Source organism: Dryobates pubescens, chromosome 28, assembly GCF_014839835.1.
Source record: "Dryobates pubescens isolate bDryPub1 chromosome 28, bDryPub1.pri, whole genome shotgun sequence".
Lineage (NCBI taxonomy): Eukaryota > Metazoa > Chordata > Aves > Piciformes > Picidae > Dryobates > Dryobates pubescens.
This window is the reverse complement of record NC_071639.1, coordinates 12,465,064-12,487,217: the sequence shown is the minus strand read 5'-3', so window position 1 is coordinate 12,487,217 and position 22,154 is coordinate 12,465,064. Positions and strand designations below refer to the sequence as shown.

The window sequence follows — 22,154 nt, the reverse complement described above, 5'->3', positions numbered from 1 at the left end:
GCCCTAAGCTCTCCCTTCGCAGCAGCTGCTTTACTTTTCTGCTGCCAGCCATCACATTCATATTTGTTTTCACCTAATACTTCTTTAGGACTGTCAGAGAGAAACCAGCCACACGTGGGACAGAATTTGTTGATTGTTTGCTTTTGGTTAAGGATCTCACTGCACAATTCAAACCCCTTGCATTTCTTTAAACCCCAAAGCCAACACAAAGGGTCTTAGTCTTTTCCCCCTCTCCCCCTGCAATAGTCTTCATGTTAACTGAGACAATGTGGCATAAATTCATTACAGTAAAGGTGGTGAGACACTGGAACAGGTGGTCCAGGGAGGCTGGGGATACCCCCTGCCTGGAGGTGTTCAAGGCAAAGCTGGATGAGGCCTTGAGCAAGCTGGGCTGGTGGGAGGTGTCCCTGCCCATGGCAGGGGTTTGGAACTAGAAACTCTTTAAAGGTGCCTTCCAACCCAACCTATTCTATGATTAAATATGGGAGTTACAAACAAGCTGCTGCATTCTGAAGCAACTTCCCTGGTTGCATTGACTGCACACTGACCATACCTCATTATGGCAACTCATTCTGAGAAGGGAGAACTGTAAATACTGTTAAAAAAACAAACAAACACACAGAGAACCACAAAACCAACCCCAAACACAACACAGAGGCCACCACAGTTACAACAAAACTTCAGCCTGTGATGATTTGTTTTCCTCCAAAAATAAGGAGATGAAGGATCAGAAGAAGAATCAACAGGAACTAAACATATTGCACAGACAGTCCCAACGCAGAAGCCAAGCTGCTGGCTCTTGAGAGGAGAATCCAAGCTACTCCCATGGAAGTAAGATGGCACTTGGCAGTCACATTTGGCTTGACTGGATCTCAGCCTGCTTCACCACTTGGCATTTCCCTTCACATCCCCTTGGGAAGGGCTGCAGCAGAGCTTTCCCCTCCTAGGAGCCGCAGTTTGTAACCCCCGCGGGCTTGCGTCGGGGGGAGCCTCTCTGCAGGCGGTGGGGGGGCTGCACTCGGGGGGTCTCTGGCAGGGAGACGTGGTAGAAGTTGGGCAAGCGAATGTCATACCTGAAGCCCTGCCCCACCTGCACCCTGTCGTTCAGGGCGTAGAGTTTCTCAGCAATGTCACTGCCGATGAGAACCGAGAAGAGGCGGGAGATGAAGCGGTGCTTGGCAAACAGCAGGTACAGCTTCTTCCTCCTCCAGGCCACGTACCTGCAGTCTGTCTCTGCTGTCAGCGTCACCTGCGGCACAGAAAAGGGTGAGAAGGCAGAGATCTTGCTGCCCTTGCTCAGAAAGCACCCCGGTGCTCTGCGGCGTGCCCTTCACATCCTCACACCCACTGCACTTCCAGCTCTTTAGTGCAGCCTGAGCGCTCTGCAAGCCTGCTGCATGGGAAAGGGGACCCCGGGAAGGGACTGGACACTGCCAGCAGAAAGGGGACCCTGGGAAGGGACTGGACACTGCCAAGGTGCCCGTGCCCACACTGACCAGCAGCCCCAGCCTGGATGCAGGGTGTCAGCACCCCAGCCTCCACCCTGCACTCCCTGCTTCCCTCGAGCAGCCCCAGTGTGAAAGGCAGGTCTAAAGAAAGCTCCCAACAAATGCCATTTGCCCTGGTGCCTCTAGACATCAGATCCCACACAGGCAGGAGCCAGCATGTCAGTCAGATGACAGTGGTGGGAGGGCTCAGGATCACCCAGGGGCAGCCCTGACTCACACTGTATGCCAAGCTTGTCCCACAAGCACCCTTGGCCACTTCTCCTCCTCAGCACCAACTTCTATCCACCTCCTCCAAACTTGGTTTCTCAAGGCTGGATCTTAGCACAGCCAAAGAATGCAAACAGAGTCTTCAAGCAACCCCCAAGGTGTAGCAGCAAGATGCAAACAGCATAACCAGCCCAGTGGGTAGAGAGGGCTTCCCTTCCCAAGTTCATGGAATTCCACTTGTTTGTATCATTTCCCAGATGAAACCCACAACTAAATGAACTTATTTCTAAGCCAATTGGTGCCTGAACAGTTTTCTGTAGGATTCATAGATGAAATAAAAGAAAACCAAACCCCTTCCATTTTTACCTGGAAAATTCCCTCTTCTGTGGGCCTCAGGGAATCCCATTCAGGAGAATCCAGAAACTGAAGAGGAAAAATATAGTGCAGGAACTCCCCATCGACTGTCACTCTGATCCTAGGGAGATAAGATGTGGTAATTTGTTAGCACTACCTGTGCAGCAGCAACAGCTGCAAGAAGGTGGAGTTATTTTTACTCTCTGAGGAGTTTACACATAGCTTTGGGGGCATGGAAAAGCAGTCAGTGGCCAAGAGCATCCTAATTGTGTTTGTAAACTCAGCTTGATCAGGGCCATTGGAAAGAGAAAGAACTCTGCAGCTGAAAAGCAAATCTTCCCAGGCCTTGCTCAGGATAAACTATTCTCTCTGGGGCAGGTCCATGCAGCTAGGTGCAAGCTGTGTCATGAGGAGGAGAGGGGAAAGATCCTTGCACATAAACACATAAGATCCTTCACTTGCAAGCCATGGGATATACTTCTAGGTTTGGCAAATAGGCATTTTAGAGAGAACAAAGCAGCAGAAGGAGGGAGTGGGAAGCAGGAGATCCCCACAGCATGTGTTGGGTAAAGGTCTCTCAATGTCTAACAGGAATTACACGGCCACCTGACTGCCTCTAGAGCCAGCAGAGCAGCGTGGAGGTGTGGGATCTCTGTGTGAATGCTGTGGCCTTCCACAGATGCCAAAGGACATGTTTTGGGTTTTTTTTTCTCCTTTTCAAATGCTATTTACATTTGAAGGCACACAAGCAGGAAACATATGCTTGAACTTCACAGGCTAAAAGGAAAAAAAAGAAGCTGTGAGAGTCCCCTTTTTATGCCTGCTCTGCAAAAATAAGCAGCAGCCCTATCCTGCACCAGGGAGGGTGGCAGGAACTCCCTGCATGCTTACTAATTGGCTGGGCATGGAGAAGGATGGACACCTCTCCTTCAGGATGACCAAAAGCAACCTCCATGTGCTACTTTCTGACAGCTCTCTGAACCAGGGCATCACTGAGGACAACTGCCCCAAATCCACATTATTCCCTGCAAAAAAATCCTACATTATCTGTGCTCCAAGCTGCCTACAGATTCCATCTGTCCTGGCAGCAGGCTGCCAAAATGAACCTAGGAAGTGTCCCACCAAAGACAAGCCCATGGCTATCATATGCCATCTACTCTTGTGCTGTTCCAGTATCATCTCATGTACATTACAAGAACTACTATTTCCCTTCAGGAAAGCATCAGCAAGGTTTCCAGAAGGATCTTCTGTAAGCAGGGGGAACAAGCAGGTGGATTTATTGCCTCAGGGTCTAACCTAAGGGTCACTGGAGGCTCACTTCTGCAGATCCTGATAGGGCTCAACCATGTCCCCTTGTTACAGAAGGGCACTTCCAGGCCTCCTGCTCTCCCTTCCTCCTCTTCTCCTCCCACTCCCCAGCAAGTAAGCACATACAACCTGTATCAAAGTCAACTTCTCCACTACAGAGAGTTTCTCTCACAACATTCAGTTCCAGAAGCAACTTTCAGTCCTGCTTCAGAATGATAAGCAAGACACTGTGCTCAAGCAGGCAGCAGCTAGCAAACCATGGCCTCAAGGCTGAAGCACATTTGTTGCCTTTGTTTGCCCATCCTGCTAAGTGCTATGATACAGTGGTCTGGGAAAACAACAAAACCAAAGAACAAAGCCCAAACCTTTAAATCCTTTTCTTTAAGCTATTACAGGTTGTGCTTAGTGTTTCTGCGCTGGTGCTGCCCTAGACAAGTCTATTTAGCCTATTAATATTTATATTCCTTGCATTAATATTTAATCCATGGTACTGGAAAATGAACAAACAATACATACAAATCAGGCAAATTTGGGGGCTTGGGGTGGGGTGGGTTTTTTTGGCTTTCATTTCCAAGAAGGATGGGGGAAAAAAAAAAAAGGCAAGTCTGAACAAAGTGATACAAACCTGCCTGACACAAGCAAGGACAGTTTATCAATAGGTGTTTTGCCCTGCATGGCATAACAGTGTTCCTTCTCCAAGGTGACCACTTCTGCATCACAGCACAAGACAATCTTCCTGTAAACAGTCAAGGAAATTCCCAGAGGCTGGAACAGAGCACTGTAGAGCTCCTGGAATTCTCTGTCAAAGGAAACGCTCCGAACTTGGTAGGTAACATATATGAACTGGACGAAGCAGATAGCAAACAGTATGAAATTCCAGGAGAAGATATCAGCAGCACAGACATCCAGCCAAGCCCAGACAGAGGAGCAGAGAAAGCCCAGTCCAAGTAAGCTGAAGACATAGAGAAGCCCAAAGAATCCACTTCCACCCATGAAGCCCACAACAAAGAGAATACTGCCGAGGTGGTAGATGGATCCCTCTGCCTCTTGCTTCCAGGTGGTACATGTTGGATGGGCATATATCAGGCTTTCCCAGAAACTTCCATTTTCTCCCATGGCTGGAATAATTCCTCAGTTCAGCTGAACCTTGGAAGCTTTTAGTCACGAGGTGCAGCTTCCAGGGTCCTTTGCTTTTCCATGCTTGCAGACTCTGCTCTGCAACGTCATGCTCAGCTTCGGGAGGAAGGGTTTCCAGCAGCTAGGAGGCTGATGCTCTCAGGAGGCAATGCTGTCTCTCATCGGTTCATGCATTGTTTTGGCTTTGGCTGTGCCATCTGGAGCCTCACCTGATCTGGAAGAGTGAAGAAAAGAAAAAGTGTTTATAATTTATACATGTTCTCATCACTTCAACTCTATCAAAGCTTTTATTGTCTAAACCCACTGACTGTGTTGCAATCTTCCAATCCCCCTTGTAGCCCTTAAGATTCACTCAACTAAGGAGGATGCTTCTGTGTCTATGGACCCTGCAGCTACTGTCGAATCACCACTGAATCCCTGCAAACTTGCACATCACATCCACAACATCCTGGGACAAGCCTGACTGCTGCAAAACCACTTGGACCTGAATCTGCTGCCTGCAGGTCTCAATGCCCTACAGAGCTCTTGGGCAAGAAGTGACAACAAACTCTTGGCCTTTTGTCACCTCCTCCATGCCACTGTGGAGTTTGGTCAAGCCACTGCCATGGAGTTGAGCAAAGCTGCTCTCTGGTATCAGAGGCAAGGAGCTATGCCTCCAACCACCACAAAAAGGGAAATCCTGGTACCATGGGAGGTGGCCTTTCCTCCTCCTCCAAGGGTCACATGTACAAAGCTGTCCTGTGTAAGGAAGACTGCAAAGCTTAAAGACAGGTTTATAGAGGTTATCTCATTAAAACAAAGAAAAAACACTCTTCAAAGGGCATTCACCAAGCATTTACCATTGCAACGTCTGCCATCACACCACAGACCAGGTTTTATTGTTCAATACTGTAAAATTGTTAAATATAGCAAATAAAGAGTCAAATACACTACCAAAAAGCCTGAAAACCCCCACAAAATAAACTTGAAAATAATGCATCAAACTCAAACCAAAAGCAGCTCTCTGTGCCTGCCTCTTGAAGTCAAAATACCTTCTCCCACGTGAGAGCAGACATGGCTGAAACTGCAAGGCCAGGGTCTATCAGTAGGGTCATCAGAATGGCAACCCAGAGTCTGCTGCTTTTCCTGGTAGGCAGCAGGGAAGCTAAGCAATGCCTTGCAATCTAAACGATTAGCTTCTCTAGAATATCAAAGGTAGCTTTATTGTTGCCCTCAAGAGCCACAGAAGTCAATGCTTAAAGTACTGCTGGGGCTGCTGTGCTGTTATTAAAAAAATAATTAATTGATTTACTGCAATTCTGGGTTTGTGTTTTTTTTTTTTTGTTCTGTAGCTGATTTTTCCAAAGCAGCCTGGGAGCCCATCTCAGACAGCAGCTAAGCAGCTACCTGAGAAAACCTCAACACTGAGGACAGGTAGCTCTCTGCAATGATTCCTTCCATAGACCTTCCAGAAGCAGCCTTCACCCCCCTGGAGCCAGTATCCCTCCCTGCCAATGCTTTTTAAAGGAGGGATTGTCTATCAACAAAGGCTTTAACAAGAGACATGCCTGCAACTGCAGCAGCCAAGCCTCAGGATCCTGCTGCTTGGGTGAGTGTCCCCAGTGCCAAACAGAGTGGCTGCAGCACAGCTCTCCCTCCCTCAGTCTCCTTTCCACACAGCAGAGCTTCAACAGGAAGGGCAGCAAGAGACCCAGTCACATGAGTCAAAATGAGTCACTCAAGGCACTCTCATGGGAGGAAGGAGGATGGATTTGCTCCCCCTTGGGCTTAGGGAGGCATCCTGTGTCTGACTGATGTCTCATCACTGTGTGTCACCCCCTGGCTCGGTGCTCCGAGTGTAGGCTGTCACTTGGAAGGTAAAGCATCTCAGGCCTTAGGAAAAGAGGTCAAACTGCACCACTACCAGTCCCTCCAGTACCCTGGTGGGCTCCAGCTGCTGCATGGGACCCTTGCCCCTGGAATGTTCCTGCTTCTCAGAAAGCAAGCCTTCTGGGAATGCTCAGAGCTGGGGCACACGCAGCCATCGGTGGTGCTCCAGTCCTTTCAGGCCAGCTCTGAGAAATAACCACCAGGGAAGTGACACTTTTTGGGGACAAGCCTCTGCTTTGGCCAGACAGAATTTAGGTTCCTGCCTTCAAGACTGTTCAACCAAGAACCCTCCTCAGTGAGCTGCTGCCTAACCCTGGAGGCACCCCAATGCCATCTCTACATCAAAGCCAACGCTACACACAAACCCACCCCCCAACAGCACGAGGGTGGCGACTGGTTGTCCTCACCAAGCTGACGTAGAACTGCTTCCTGCAAACCAGCGTGCTTCAACAGGAGCCTTGCCATGGGATTCATAGCTCACTGAGCTCGGGAAGGCCTGATGCTACTTACAATGCCCTCAAATTCCTGCTAGTATTTTTAAGTGGAGAAAGGCCGGGCAAGGGGGAAGGCATCGAGAGGGAAAGAAACTCCACATCAATACACAAGAGTTTAAGGTTCATTAGAAGTGCTGCATACAGTGGAGCTGCTATTATTTAGTCTTTAAATATTTCAAGAGCAGCTTACTAGACATAGCTTCCAGTACTTGAATGATTCCTCATTTATCACTGTAAAAATCCACAGTGCAATCCTCCGTGGTTGCAAAGCCAGTATTGAGGATGTTGCCTATTTTATCATCTAGACAGTATCTGGCATTTAAAAAAAAAATATTACAGATTTTCTTCCAATCTGAATCAGAATTGATGAACCATGAGTACATGTTGTACTCCTGCCAAATGAAGAAGACTAATCCCCTCCCTCCTTCATCCCCCCCCCCTTTCATCTTTTCTCCCCCCATCTTCTGCTCCTAGGAAACATGAGCAGGGAATGCCTGTTGGGCATCCTTTAAACTATGGATTCCTAGCACCTGGGTCTATTTGAGCTCTTGCATAGTGGCCAAATACTAATGCAGGGGGTCTGGTTTATTGTGTTTTACAACAACAACAATTGCAAAGTGGAGCAAAAGTTGAAGATGTTCTGCAGTTCAGCTCTTAAATGGGTAACAGAAAGCAGCTACGGTGTATTCCACAAGCACTTCAAAGCTAGAGTTAATGAACTCTAGCTGAACTCTGCAGGATTCAGCTTCAAGGAGGTTGCAGGATGCCTTCAGAAGGGCACATGAAACCAACCACCTGAACACAGTCCTCTCTGAGAAATGAAGTTCACAGAGGCTTGGTTCATTGCACTATCCCCCAACAACTCCATCTGGACCACAGAGCAGCTGTGTCATGAGCCATGTGTTCAGACAGCACAGAGCCATAGAGTTGTTTCAACTGCAACAGCCCTTTAAGACCACAGAACCCAACCATCAACCCAACACCACCATGGCTATTAAACCATGTCCCAAAGTGCCATGTCCACAGGTTTCTTGAACACCTCCAGGGATGGGGACTCCACCTCCCTGGGCAGCCTGTTCCAAAGCCTGACCACTCCTGCAGCAAAGAAATTTTCCCTAATCCTCAACCTAAACCTCCCCTGACACAACCTGAGGCTGTTCCCTCTCATTCTATCACCTGCTGAGCCACAAAAACCCACCACATTTGTGTGCCCTCTGAGCTCTCAACCAGAGTGAAACCCACTGAAAGTAGTGAGGATGCCCTGGTGAAGCTGCTATTTATCTTGACTGAAAGGCTTGGGGCTGGAAGTTCAGTTCTGCTCCTCGCTTTACTGGAGCAAATATCATGAGGCTTTACATGCAAACAAGAGCTGGGCACAAGCATGCATATGGCACTGGTTTAACATAATTTTCATTAGTTTGCTGTCTGTGAAAGCCAGAATACTCTGAGTTTCACCACATAACATAAATCAAGGCTTTGCTCACTGCACAACAACCAGCTTTTGCTGGGGCAGCAGCACCTCCACTTACAGGTGCTGTAGCATCACCTGGAGTCAGAGTTCATCTCACTAGGGACACATCAAAAAGGTAAAACAAAACCTCACCTCTGAAGAGCCTGTACACCTAATAAAAAGATTAAATGCAGCTTCAGCTAACAACCCCTCTCTTGATGCCTCAACTTTCTGTTCTCGGCTTCCATCACCACAGGTTCTCCTGCCACAGACTTTGCCTTTATGGTTACCTGTACACATTTCCTTCTGTTTCAGTCCCTGCTCTCCTCCCTCCAGGGTTTGCTATTTTGCAGGCAAGGCATTTCTCAAAAGAAAACTCCACTTTTGTAGGCTGCTTTCTAACCTGGCACCACACAGAACTTTGTGGGAAGCCTGAAGAGCAAGACTTCTGCAGATGTGGAAGTCATTTCTTCGCTGTGGTCAGGCAAGATGTGTTTTTCCTTGCATGTTTACAATTAGATTCCCATCCATCAACCAAGTGGCAAGAAGCCCTAGCTCTGGGAGCCAGATTTCATCAATGACATCTTCTATAACACTACCATGATTCAGTATCACAAGAGATCAGCTGTATAAAACATTTGCCCATAAAGTGATTGACAGCCTAAGCACACACAAAGCTTTAGGGAACAGCTGAAGAAAACGTAGTGCAAATATTAGAGTTTGGAAAGAAATATTATCGTTGGGGGAAGAGCAAGTGTTTTGTGTTGTTTGTTCTGTCTTTGAAAGAAACAAATGCAAACCAGAGTTGTTACAGTTAGAGAATGGTTGGACTCGATAGTCTTGAGGATCTTTTCCAACCAAAACTGTGATTTTAAGAGTCTATGAAATACAAAACCAGATTTAAATTTCAGGGTTCATCTGCTCTTACCGTTTGCTAACGGAGAGAGGGAAGCGCCGAGTACCGGCAGGTTATGGAGCAAACCCCTTGTCAGTGTCAGAAATCCCGGATCCCGACTTGGTTTAACGACAGCAGAAACGGTCCCCGGGTTTGCTCCTGTGCGAGGGGCAGCGGCTGCACCCCAGCTGAACCCACAGACCCAGCTCCGCACCGGGGGCTCTCACTTCAGACGAGCCCTGGCGGGGAGCGCCGGGCGCTGCGCCCCACGTCCGTGTAATGGGGACACGGCAAAGCTCTTCAACTTCTAGCCGGGGCTGGCACCGGGCGCTCCGCTTCCCACCGCCGGGGCCGCACCATGTCGGGACCGAGCGCATTCCTCCCAGCGCCGGGACCCCGTCGCACACCGCCTGGGCCGCCGGCGGGTCCTCCCCCGACAGCCAGCCCCATGCTGCCACCTTGTCCCCGAAGTGGGTGCCCCCGGAGCGCAGCGGCGCAGGAGGCGGCCCCGGCTCGCCCTTGCCCCCCCGGTGCCAGGCAGAACGGGGCGGACTGGAGGGCGCCGACGAGGGGCGGGCGGAGGCAGCGCTGGGGCTTCAGCCCGCCCCGGCCCCCGCCCTGCCCGCGCCCCTTACCTGCGCCGTGTCTCTGGAAAAGTTTCCCGGCCGCCCCGGCGGGACGAGGACCGGCTACTGGCTGCCGCCCCTCGCCGCTCTCGGCACCGCCAGCACCGGGTCCCGCCGCTGTGACTAAAATAGGCAGAAGCCGGCAGGAGGCTGCGGGCGGCGCCAGCTGCGAGCCGGCACCGAGCGGCCGCAGCGCGCAGGCGCCTCCCGCCGGTCCCGGGGGGCTGCGGGCGGCAGGGCCACCTGGATCCGATCGAACCGAGCTGAGCCGAGCCCAGCCGAGCCCGGAGATGTGGCGGGGTCTAGAGGGTGGAGGAGAGAGGACCGACGCTGGCTGCAGAGCCCGCTCTGGGACGGCGAATCCCGCGGCGGTGCCACCGCTAAGCTCGGACGCTTCAAACCCGGCTGCGAGCCCGGGACTCGCACGCCAAAGCCGCCGCTCCTGGGACGGGCAGGAGATGCTGGTGCCGCAGGTCAAACGATCGGTTTGGAGTAAAGAAAACGCCAGGTTTGTTCTCTTCCACCCACTCCCCCCAGCAGCTTGTTTCTGCAGCAGGGACACAGGGCCCCGAGGCTGCCCGCGTTCCATGGGCACCGCACCTGTCCATGCACCCCAACAGAGTCTTTTCGGGTGGAAAAGACCTTTCGGGTCATCGAGTCCAACCAGTATCTAACTCTGCCAAGTCTGGCGCTAAACCACGGAATCTTAGAATCGCTAATACCTTGAACAAAATCATCCTCAGTGATCCCATTTCAGAACCAGCCTGTGCTTCAGCAGGGACCTAGAAGTGTTGGTACAGTGTCAGCACGCCAGCTCCTCAGCGCTGGTAGCCACGAATGCGTTGTGGATGGGAGACACAAAGTGATCACCCGAACAAGAATTCGTTGTTGGGAGGAGACAGATTTTCAAGTTGTTAATGCACAACAAACCACAGCATATGGAATGTGCAGCTCCTGCTGCTGCAGAAGCTATTGGTACTGCTAAAGTTTCCTATTCCTACTACTCATCTGTTGAGATTGCAGTGTTCTAATAAACCAGCGTTTAGATCATTTAAAACATATTGCCCCCTCACCTTCATCATAAAAAAAGATGGGGTTTGAGTTGTGCCTGGTTGGAAGCAGCAGTCAAGCCATCATAATTCACCACAGACATAGAGGTCACCAAGGAACAGTTCTGCTGTTACAAAATTAATTCCATCAATTCTACATCAAATATTCTGTAGCACTGTAAGGCTGAGCCTGCCACTGACCTTCTCCCAACATCAGACCTGAAAAGCTGTAGGAGGCTTTGTGGTCCTGGGTTGAGGAAGAGACTCTCCCTTGGCAAACACCGTGCAGAGATAGTGGGAAGGCACCTGGCCAAGGGACCACCAAGGGCCAGCTAGGGAAGGGCAGCAGAGAGTGCAAGATGTGTTGCAGGTGTGCTGGAGAGGAACCCAAACTGGTATCTCTGAGGCAGTCACGCTGTTCAGCTGTGAAACTGGTCAGGACTGGCTGGCTGGTTGTAAACAGCTTTCTTCTCATACCCACTCTCAGGTTTATGGGGGTACCTTAGATGCACCTATCTCTGGGCATGATCCATCCTGTGGAAAGCCTGACAGCTCCATAAAATGTGCAGACTGCCTTGCTGTCAGCTCATCCACAGCCCTGCCTCCACACACCACTTGCAGTGTTGCTGCAGCCAAGGCAGGGGTACCCCAGCACATACCCAAACATGCCCCAGGAGTGCTGCTTGGCTGTGCTGGTGATTTCCCCCAAGCAGAGGATGAAAAGAAGCTTAGTGTGTGATTTCACTGTCTGGAGAACAGCCCCACCAGTAACCGCTTAAGCAGGGACATTCCTTACAGCATCAGATGGTTGCCTTCTCCATTATCTCTGAAGTGAAGTAATGGTGCCTCTTACAACATGCTGTACCCTAGGAGGAGAGCTTATCAATAACTCTGTTTAAAGAGATCATTTTTATATTTTTCATATATATATCTTAGTGTTTAATAAATCTCTGCTGCAGTTTTCTTCTTCCCCTGCATTGTCCTTGGTCAATAAAATAAGGCATGGAGCAGGGGAATGTGGTAGCAGGTGAGGTGATGAATGACCTCTTTAAGAATCAATGTGCTTTCCCTCTCTGGAGGTAACACTGTGCTTCCCAGAGAGCTGCAAAGGCTTCTGGTGTAAGAGTTCTTATTTCAGAATGAGGATCAAGCCCTACCTGTACTTTGGAAAGGTTTTAACACACTTTTGCTTAGCTGAGTTCTCCACCAACCCTTCCTCCCTTTGTTTTTGCATGCAGCAGAAGTAAAAAGAACCAGAACTGCACTTTGATAGCAAATTAGTTTTTCTTTCCATCTCCTGCCAGCAAGGCAGCAAAATCATGTTGTAACACGACGTAGTCCTGTAGCTGGAATCATCCTACAGCACTGAGCAGAAACAGTTGAAAACCTTTTTAGAATCACCATTCAGTTAACAGCATTCCCTGGCAGGAATGGGGGAAATAGTTTCAATTTAGGCAAAAGAGGTTTGGTTTTCTAGTGTCCATCAGTCAAATAAAATACTAAGTAGTGCATTTACGTTTTTACCTTTTCACTTGTAAAGGCTTTCAGATAGTAGACTGGTGAAGGACTTTTCAGGGTGTCAGGTAGTGATAGGACTGGGGGGAATGGATCCAAGCTAGAGGGGAGATTGAGGTTAGATGTTAGGAAGAAGGTCTTCCTCATGAGGGTGGTGAGACACTGGAACAAGCTGCCCAGGGAGGTGGTGGAATCACCATCACTGGAGGTGTTTAGGAAGAGACTGGATGAGGTGCTTGGTGCCATGGTTTAGTTGATCAGATAGTGTTGGGGGATAGGTTGGACTCGATCTCAAAGGTCTTTTCCAACCTGCTCTGCTCTGCTCTGCTCTGCCCTGCCCTGCCCTGCCCTGCCCTACCCTACCCTACCCTATCCTATCCTACCCTACCCTACCCTACCCTACCCTACCCTATCCTATCCTATCCTATCCTATCCTATCCTATCCTATCCTATCCTATCCTATCCTATCCTATCCTATCCTATCCTATCCTATCCTATCCTATCCTATGGTTGCACTCATTTAGTTCTAGACTTGTCTGCCAAAGTGGTTGTCAGTAGTACTGAACTGTGGGGCTGAAATTCACCCTCCATGTCCTAATTCTGTGGTCACCACCACCAAATGGACTTCACCCCTGTAAATGCAGGTTCCCTGAGCTACTGGCCATACCCACCACAATCACTGTTCTTGCATCTTGCTTCAGAGATACTTCAGGCACTTTGCAGAGAGGCACAGCCAGCAAGGCCTGAGTGATGTTTAAGTCAAAGGTACAAAATAGGAAATGGGCTCCTTTGAGGGTTGCCTTTATTGTGGTGCTAATGAGTTATAAAATGTATAGCATCAAAATAAATATTCTTGAAGTTGCTTCCTAATGCATCACTTAGACAATGTGCCTATTCAGTTGTGTCAATGGTTAATTATATTCTTGCCTCCTTCCTGGAATACAAATGCTTTTATTAAAGCCATCCAGAGAGAGTAAGACAACAGACTCATTCTTATGGTTGCCCATTCAGTTGTGGATTGATAGAGTGATCCCTTTCAGAGCGTATCCTGACAGCTGCAAGTGGCTGTGACACAGAGGAAAGTTCCTGTCACCTTCAGCAGAATGAGATGGCAGCAAGTCTATTCATCCAGCTGTGGCTGATCAGTGCACAGTCATTAAATACTAATATTATCTGGAGCCCTGTGATAAAATGCAGACTGTACCCTGCCAGGTACAGCCATCATCAGATGGGAGCCTTTTTACAGCACTCTGATGCACAGAGGTGAATTATTCCAGAATATTAAACATTTCATTAGTTCTTGGCTTCAAGATGCAGCTTTAAATGTGGCCAGCCTCACAGGGAAAAATATATATATATATAAAAACCCCATTATCACTGAAGGCAGTGCTTAAAGATTGCTGTTATGAAAAGTTCAGTGAGTGCCACTGTGGAAGAGCCTCAGGAACCTTCGGGTAGGTGTCATCATCTCTGCAAGGCTGAAAAGCAGTTGCTTATTTGCATGATGGCATTTGCATCCTTGTGGAAAGATTGGGGAGGAGGAGAGGAGGAGAGGAGGAGAGGAGGAGAGGAGGAGAGGAGGAGAGGAGGAGAGGAGGAGGGAGAGGAGGAGAGGAGGAGAGAGAGGAGGAGAGGAGGAGAGGAGGAGAGGAGGAGGGAGAGGAGGAGAGGAGGAGAGGAGGAGAGGAGGAGAGGAGAAGAAAATGCTCTGACCGTGGATTGAAATAAGCAGATCCCAAGCTTCACTGTTCCTTTTTGGCTTCCAAGCACAAGACACACAGAAAGCCTTCCCTGCCAGCTGTCCTTCCTGTCAGTGGTGATGATTAGTGATGCTGGTTCAGATACCCAATTAGTTAGGTGTCAGTTAGCAGGTTACTTCAGTCTAGTAAGTCAGCATGGGCATCTACATGGAAAGAAAGGAGCCCTGGAGAATCAATTCAGTGTTTCATCTTGCATAATGTGGAATGGCCAGCTTACAGTGATGGGAAATGAGGAGGGTAGAAGCAAGCAGCAATGTACCACACGTGGCTGTGGGATGTGATGTCTTTGGGCTGTATGGATGAAAGTTAAAGACAACCAATCCAATCCCATCCCATCCACACCCAGACATGAAGGATCCATCCTTTACATACTCCCTGTATTAAAAATATGTGATCCAAGCAAATGTTCAGCAAAAAAGGAAATACTCTGAGTTCTCTTGCAAGGAGGCTGTGGCAAAAGAGAATCAATATCTCACGGAAGAGGAAAGTCAAGGTTTAAGAATGTGACTACTTTGTAAATGTTTTGGATGACAACGAAAAGGCAGAGGTCTGAACCAGAGCTGACTGCAGTGGATGGTGCTCTTTATCTTCAAAGTGCAACATTTGCATGTGGAGAGAATGACATTTAGAAAAAACCCCAAACAACAGCAAAGAGAACACAGTTCCTTCATCTGCTCCCTTCCTTGGTTCAACCCTGCCTTTGCTTTTGCACATGCAGCTCTTGGGACTTAAGTCAGTGGTCCTCTGGGAGAGCTCCCTCCAAATCCTTTATCAAAAGGAGACTCTTCTGAAGTGCAGAGGAGTTGAAGCATTGCTCTGGGTGAGGAAAGATTTGGGGAGGTCCTGTTGCTGAAAAGCCTCCCCTGGGACAAACCCCACACCCCAGGTGTTGCACTGAGTGCTGTAGCCTGGTTGGCTGGGCTGAAGCGAGCAGGTGGCAGGATGGTGAGCGCCTTCAAGTCACAGAATCACAGCATGGTGGGAGCAGGAAGTGGTCTTTGGAGATCATGCAGTCCAACCTCCTGCCACAGCAGGTTCACCTAGAGCAGGTTTCACAGGAACATGTCAAGGTGGGTTTGGAAAGCCTCCAGAGGAGACTCCACAACCTGTCTGGGAAGCCTGGGTCAGGGCTCCTGCAGCTCCCACAGGCTGTGTGGCAATGAGGGAGGGAAAACCTGAACAAAGGCTGCTGGGGAGGCTGTGACCTCCCTTGCTCTCTGCTTGCAGGCTGCTCATCAGCCTATCTGAGCAGAGCTGGGCATGGCTGCTCTCCCTGAGCCAGCATGAGGGAGGGCAGAGATGTTGGCTGCAGGGAGGTGGCCATCTCCTGGAGCCAGGCCCTGGCTTGGCACCAGCTCCCTGGGTTGCTTGGGCAGAGCAGTCCTTGTGAATGCTACTCAGCCACTGCTGGCAAAGTCCACATTTCCCTGTTAGTGCCAGAAAGCCCCAGGCTGGCCATGCTCCTCAGCCTGGGGCAGCAGCCATCCCTGCTTCCCGACACAGGAGCTTGCTTCTGGCTCCCTCATTCATTGGGGTACAGATGAAACAAGTTCTAAGCAAAGCAGAACCAGTGTGTGGTGTGGCATCAGGACAGCTGCCCTTGCCTCCAAAATCCTCCCCTGAGGCTTCTGTGGCATCAGAGAACATCTGGCTTCTGAACATCACCTCCAGATGCTCACAGGGACTCTGCCTCTACACATGACCAGAGTGCAACAGCCTGCAAAGAAGCAATCACTGGGTTAATGAGCTCCCTGGAGACTACAAATCATGTGTCTGCACCATGGAAATCAGCAGAAGGGTGCCAGAGCAACAGAATATGACAAGTTAGCAACTCTTGGTGCAGCAGGGCTTGGGGACCTCTCCTCCCCAGATAGGAACACGGTGCCGCTCTCACCAGCACGTACAGGAGGCACCTCGGCTGTGTGTCAGCAGTACAAATACCTTCAGGAGCCAGCCCAGGGGCCGCTCAGGGGGGCAGGAGTTCAGAACACAGACACTCCTGCTGGGCAGGCAGGTACAAGCTTAGGTAAGAAAATGGGGAAGAGCTGAAATTCAATTTGGGGCCCTCAGAAAGAGCTTATTGCATGGAACTGTCATCCCCTTCAACACTCCCCTTTATCTTGCTCTCCCTTAATAAGGATACTGTCCTCCAATTGAGTTAACTCTCCTGGTTGCTTAACTGCTTTAAAAGAGTATCTCACTTACTCTTTTCATGCTCTCTGCTCAGGTGTGTTTTGCCTGCACTTATTTACAGCAGCTGTGAACATTTTTTTCTTCTTCTTTAATACATTTCTTTCTCTAGTTTTATCTTTACAATTTGCAGTGTGTGGTCTGGCTAAACAGACTCAGCCTAAAAGAGTGACACAGGCAGATACAGAATTAACCAGGTTGGAAAAGACCTTTGAGATCATCCAGTCCAACCTATCACCCAACACCATCTAATCAACTAAACCATGGCACCAAGCGCCTCATCCAGGTTGGAAAAGACCTTTGAGATCATCCAGTCCAACCTATCACTCAACACCATCTAATCACCTAAACCATGGCACCAAGTGCCTCATCCAGTCTTATTTTAAACACTTCCAGTGATGGTGACTCCACCATCTCCCTGGGCAGCACATTCCAAACACTCTTTCTGTGAAGATCTCCATGCAGCCTATGAGGAGAGGCTGAGGGAGCTGGGGTTACTTAGCCTGGAAAAGAGAAGGCTCAGGGGTGACCTTCTTGCTCTCTACAACTACCTGAAGGGAGGTTGCAGCCAGGTGGGGTTGGTCTCTTCTCCCAGGCAACCAGCACCAGAACAAGAGGACACAGTCTCAAGCTGCACCAGGGGAGGTTTAGGCTGGATGTTAGGAAGAAATCCTTCATAGAAAGAGTGATTGGCCATTGGAATGTGCTGCCCAGGGAGGTGGTGGAGTCACCATCCCTGGAAGTGTTTAAAATAAGACTGGATGAGGCACTTGGTGCCATGGTTAAGTTGATTAGATGGTGTTGGGTGATAGGTTGGACTGGATGATCTCAAAGGTCTTTTCCAACCTGGTTAATTCTGTATTCTATTCTGTAAGACTCACAAACGTTCCACCCCTGTCAAGCTGTGGAGTTACAGATCTAACTGCAGAGGCTACAACGGGGCCTCAGAGGGAGTCCTCTCCCAAAATGAAGCTGTTTGGAAGTGTTTGTGAAACTGACAATTTAATTGTGCTCTTGGAGCCTGGGAATTTGGGAAGGTCATCCTGCTTGTTAATGCAGATTGCCTGCCGTGGTGCCACAGGCTGTGTACCACTGCACACAAAGGATGAGGAAACGCTGCTGAGAAGTGCTCTGCTTTTGTACTTACTGCATGCCCAGGAAACTAGGCTGGGTGTCCTGACAGGGATGGCAAGCTCAGGTACTGCACATGGAAATCACAGAATCACCAAGGCTGGAAGAGACCTCAAAGATCATCAAGCCCAACCTGTCACCCAACACCTCATGACTAAACCATGGCACCAAGTGCCATGTCCAATCCCCTCTTGAACCCCTCCAGAGACGGTGACTCCACCACCTCCCTGGGCAGCACATCCCAATGGCCAGTCTCTCTTGCTGGGAAGAATTTCTTCCTAACCTCCAGCCTAAACCTCCCCTGGTGCAGCTTGAGACTGTGTCCTCTTGTTCTGGTGCTAGTTGCCTGGGAGAAGACACCAACCCCCACCTGGCTACAACCTCCCTTCAGGTAGTTGTAGACAGCCATAAGGTCTCCCCTGAGCCTCCTCTTCTCCAGGCTAAACAACCCCAGCTAAAACTACCTTGTGCTAATTCATTGGCCTGTGAGTAAATAAAAACTGCTTAGTGCTAATTCATTTGCCTGTGAGTAAATAAACTCTGCCTTGTGCTAATTCATTTTCCTGTGAGGAAAAAACCCCAAATCTACCTTGTGCTATTTTGTTTTCTCCTGTTAGTAAATCAAAACTACCTTGTGCTATTTTTTTTTCCATGTGAATAAGTAAATACTACCTTGTGCTAAGATTTTTCCCTCTTAGTAAATCAAAACTACCTTGTGCTTTTCTCCCTTAAGAGTACATAAAAACTGCCTTGTGCTATTTTTTTATGTGGATAAGTAAGTACTACCTTGTGCTAATTTTTTCCCCTCTTAGAACAAGGGAGTTTTTATTTACTAATATTTTTTCCCCTAAGAGTAAATAAAAACCACATTGTGCTAATATTTGTTTTCCCTGAAGAGTAAATGAGAACTACCTTGTGCTATTTTTTTTTCCCCCTGTGAGTAAATAAAAACTACCTTGGGCTAATACTCTTTTGTCCCTGTGAGTAAATGAAAACTACCTGGTGCTAATTTCCCCCTCACCCCTGCTAAGATTAAATAATTTGTTCAAAGACAGGGAGCAGAGGGAGGGAGCACAGGGTAGGAGCAGAGGGAGGGAGCACAGGGTAGGAGCAGAGGATGGGAGCAGAGGGAGGGAGCAGAGGGAGGGAGCAGAGGGTGGGAGCAGAGGGAGGGTCATTCTTCATGCTGATGCAAGATTTTAAGGGGAATCCTGCAAGAAAAAAATCTGTCCTGGGACCTGTGCTGTGTGACACCAACCATGGGAGGATGGAAGTGGGGAGTGGGGTTTGCTGGTGGTACGAAGTTAATCATTCATTCAGTGTGCTGAAGATGGTTGTGCAAAGCTGCAGAAGGCTCTTGCTAGATGGAGTGGGCAACAAACCAGCAGATTAGATATGGAGGTGGAGGGGGGAACCAATCCTAATTTCATATATATATATATAAAAGAGATGAGTTGATTGCTTCCCTCAGCAGCAAAAGCTCTGGGTTGTGATGGATGGCTCCATGCAACCTATTTGTGCTTGTGAAAAGTGTGCAGTCACAAGCAAAGCCTGAAAGGAGGTTGCAGAGAGGTAGGGCTCGGTTTCTTCTCCCTCAAAACAAGTGATAGAATGAGAGGAAATGGCCTCAAGGGGCACCAGGGGAGGTTTAGGTTGGATATTAGAAGAAACTTCTTCACTGAAAGGATTCTCAGACACTGGAACAGGCTCCCCGTGGAGGTGTTTGGATCTCCATCCCTGGAGGTGTGGAAAAGAGGCAGCGATGTGGTGCTGAGGGCCATGGGTTAGCACCAGGCAGAGTTAGGGAATGGTTGGACTGGATGAACTGAAAGGGCTTTTCCAGCTCAAGAGATTCTCTGATTCTACATTTGCTTTGCAAGAGCGGCTCTGCTCTGAGCAGTTCTGTTGCTGGTAACGACAGGTGAGGGAAGCAGCAGGAAGCATCTTGGGGGTGCAGACAGCACTGCTGGGCTCTTTGCCTTCCTCCTGGAGCTTTCTCAAGGAAGGAACATCATCATCCTCGGTCTGCAGCAGTTAAATTTGCTTCTGTTGCTGTCTCTCATCTCTTGTTCTTATTCCCCACGCCTGAAGCTGTCATGCTCTGTCCTTGGCCAAATGGGTTGCAGTGCGTGTGTGTGATGTCATGAGGAGGATTCTGAGCTTCAAAATCATGACTAGAGAGAGCAGATGAAGTCCTAAAAGTAAAAGAGCTTATTTCCCTGAAACAATGCTAAAATGAGATGAAACCAGAGAAGGGATTTAACCAACCACAGCAGAGGAGGGACAGACAGAATTGTTTACAATTAGCTGCTTGTTTTCCTCTGCATGGATCAGAAGCTCTTTGCTCTCTTTGGTCACCAAACCAATCATTGCTCCCTGAAAGAATCCCTTAGACAAAAAGCTGCTTTTAGATCAGTGTCACAAACACCAGCAGAATAACTGCATAGGGCAGCAAGCTCAAAGAGCAGACCACTGAGGCTTGTGGCTCTTCAGCACTTTCTGGGACTGGATTTGACTCAGTGGATCCCCACTCCCTGCATGGACACCAGGAAAAGCCCCTGGTGAAGCCCAGCACAGTGCCTGGGAAGCTGCATGAGCTGCTTGAGAAACACCAGCAGGCTGATCAGAGAGGCTGTGCAGTCTCCATCTCTGGAGGCATTGCAAACACACCTGGATGTGGTCCCTCTGGGTGATCCTGCTCTAGCAGGGGGCCTGGACTCCAGTGACCATGATGTGTAATAGAATGGCATTAGATAAAGCTTCCTCCCAAATCCCTCTCTTCCTCCCTTCTGAATGTCTTCCTTCCCTCTGAATTCCTTCCTTCTTTCTTTCCTTCACCCCACTGAAATGATTCCCTAGGACCTAGATGGATTCAGGGCTCCAACCAGGACACTTTGTGGCTGGATGACCTTGCCAGGAGGATCTGATAAGCACCAGAGCTGGCATCAGCCCTCTTTTCCCCCACTGGCCCTTGTGAGACAGGACTGGACATGGATTCCATCCTTCCTTCCCTCACACTTTGGAAGAGGTGTGGGTCACCCTTTCTCCAGATGAAGACAAAGCTGTTATTTATTGGAGAGGTGAATAGGTTGGGCAGGGGTCCCCAGCAGACCTCAGAAGCTGTTATTTATTGGAGAGGTGAATGAGTTGGGCAGGGGTCCCCAGCAGACCTCAGGCAGCCTGCTGTCTCTTTTATTCATCTGGAATTCTGCCTTTTCTTATTCCCACTTTCACCCTCCTGCTTATGAAACCGTGCTGGGAACAGCCTAGAGAGGTGGTAAATCCTCACAGCTTCCTTGCATTTGATGAAGTTGGGAGGATTTCTATTAGGGAAGGATTTTTGTCTTGTCATTTTCAGCTGTGGTGGCTTGCTTCTCCCAGCTCTCTTGGCTCTAATACTCCAGAGGTGCAAAACTGGAGGCTGAAAGAGCACCGTGGAGCTGATTCAGCCAGCCAAGAATGATCTGCTGCTTATAAACCACAGGTTCCTGTCCAGGCTTTAATAGGTTTAAAGATTTTGAGAAAACCATTGTGTCACCCTCCTGCCTTCCATGAAATAAGGACTTGGAGGGGAGTAATGGATGAGCTGTCTGAGAATATTCTTTGTGTAACAGACACCACAGCCTTTGAGACAGCTTTCTTTTTTGGGGGGTGAAATGCAAGATCACTTTTCCCTTTCAGAAGAATGGAATCTTGTCAGGAATTATGAAGGACAATTTTTCTCCCCCAGCTTTTAGCCCATTGCTAAAGAAAGGGATTTTTTTTTTTTGCTTATGACAGAGACAATAGCTAATTCTTCACTGGGTGTGAAAAGAACATTAGGTTTGGACAAGGCTGCAGAAGACAGAGCTGGCAGCAGCAGTTCAGCTGAACTTGCCTTTTTTTTCCCCCTGCTGGCAAACTAAAGGATATTTTCCATTTCCCTCTTGAAATGTTTCTGTGAGGTTCATTGTGGCACCCTGGTAAGTGGGCACGAATGAACTGAAAATGGTACAACCTGAACTGTCTGAAAGGCTTCAGAGAAACCTGCCAGCAGGCTGCTCAGAGCTTTGTCCTGAGCCTCTTTGAGCTTGGTGCACACACAGCTCCCAGAGAGGCTGGGATCTGCTGGAGAGAGTCCAGGGGAGGCTCTGAGGATGATGAAGGGACTGGAACATCTCTGCTGTGAAGAAAGGCTGAGAGCCCTGCAGCTGTTTAGTCTGGAAGGCTAAGAGGAGATCTGATCAATGTCTACCAATACCTGAGGGGTGGGGGTCAGGATGAAGGTGCCAGGCTCTGTTTGGTGGTTCCCAGTGATAGGACAAGGAGCAATGGGCACAAGCTGGAGCACAGGAGGTTCAACCTCAACATGAGGAGAGACTTTTATGGTGAGGGTGCTGGAGCCCTGCAGCAGGCTGCCCAGAGAGGAGACTTTCAAGACCCACCTGGATCCATTCCTGTGTGTCCTGCCCTGGGTGATCCTGCTCTGGCAGGGGCCTTGGACTGGATGATTTCTGGAGATGCCTTCCAACCCCTAACGCTCTGTGACTGATTCTGTGACTGTGAAGGACAACAATAGGAGCAAGCAGGAGCCTACATTTCAGGACCACACAAATTCAGTGTCAAGTTCAGTGACTTGTTGGAAAGAGTCTCACAAACTGTTGGCAAAGCCAAGTCATTTC

The 22,154-nt window shown here is 49.1% G+C and overlaps 1 protein-coding gene across 1 annotated transcript; it reads right to left on the bottom strand.

The window, feature by feature from the left end:
* Window positions 1-633: 633 nt before the first annotated feature.
* POPDC3 (popeye domain containing 3) lies at window positions 634-4,550 on the bottom strand. The gene is made up of 3 exons (XM_009896418.2): window positions 4,003-4,550; window positions 2,082-2,190; window positions 634-1,249 (listed from the first exon to the last, which is right to left on the bottom strand). The coding sequence occupies exons 1-3, from the start codon at window positions 4,491-4,493 to the stop codon at window positions 944-946; spliced, it is 906 nt and encodes a 301-aa protein (XP_009894720.2). The 5' UTR covers window positions 4,494-4,550; the 3' UTR covers window positions 634-943.
* Window positions 4,551-22,154: the final 17,604 nt, after the last annotated feature.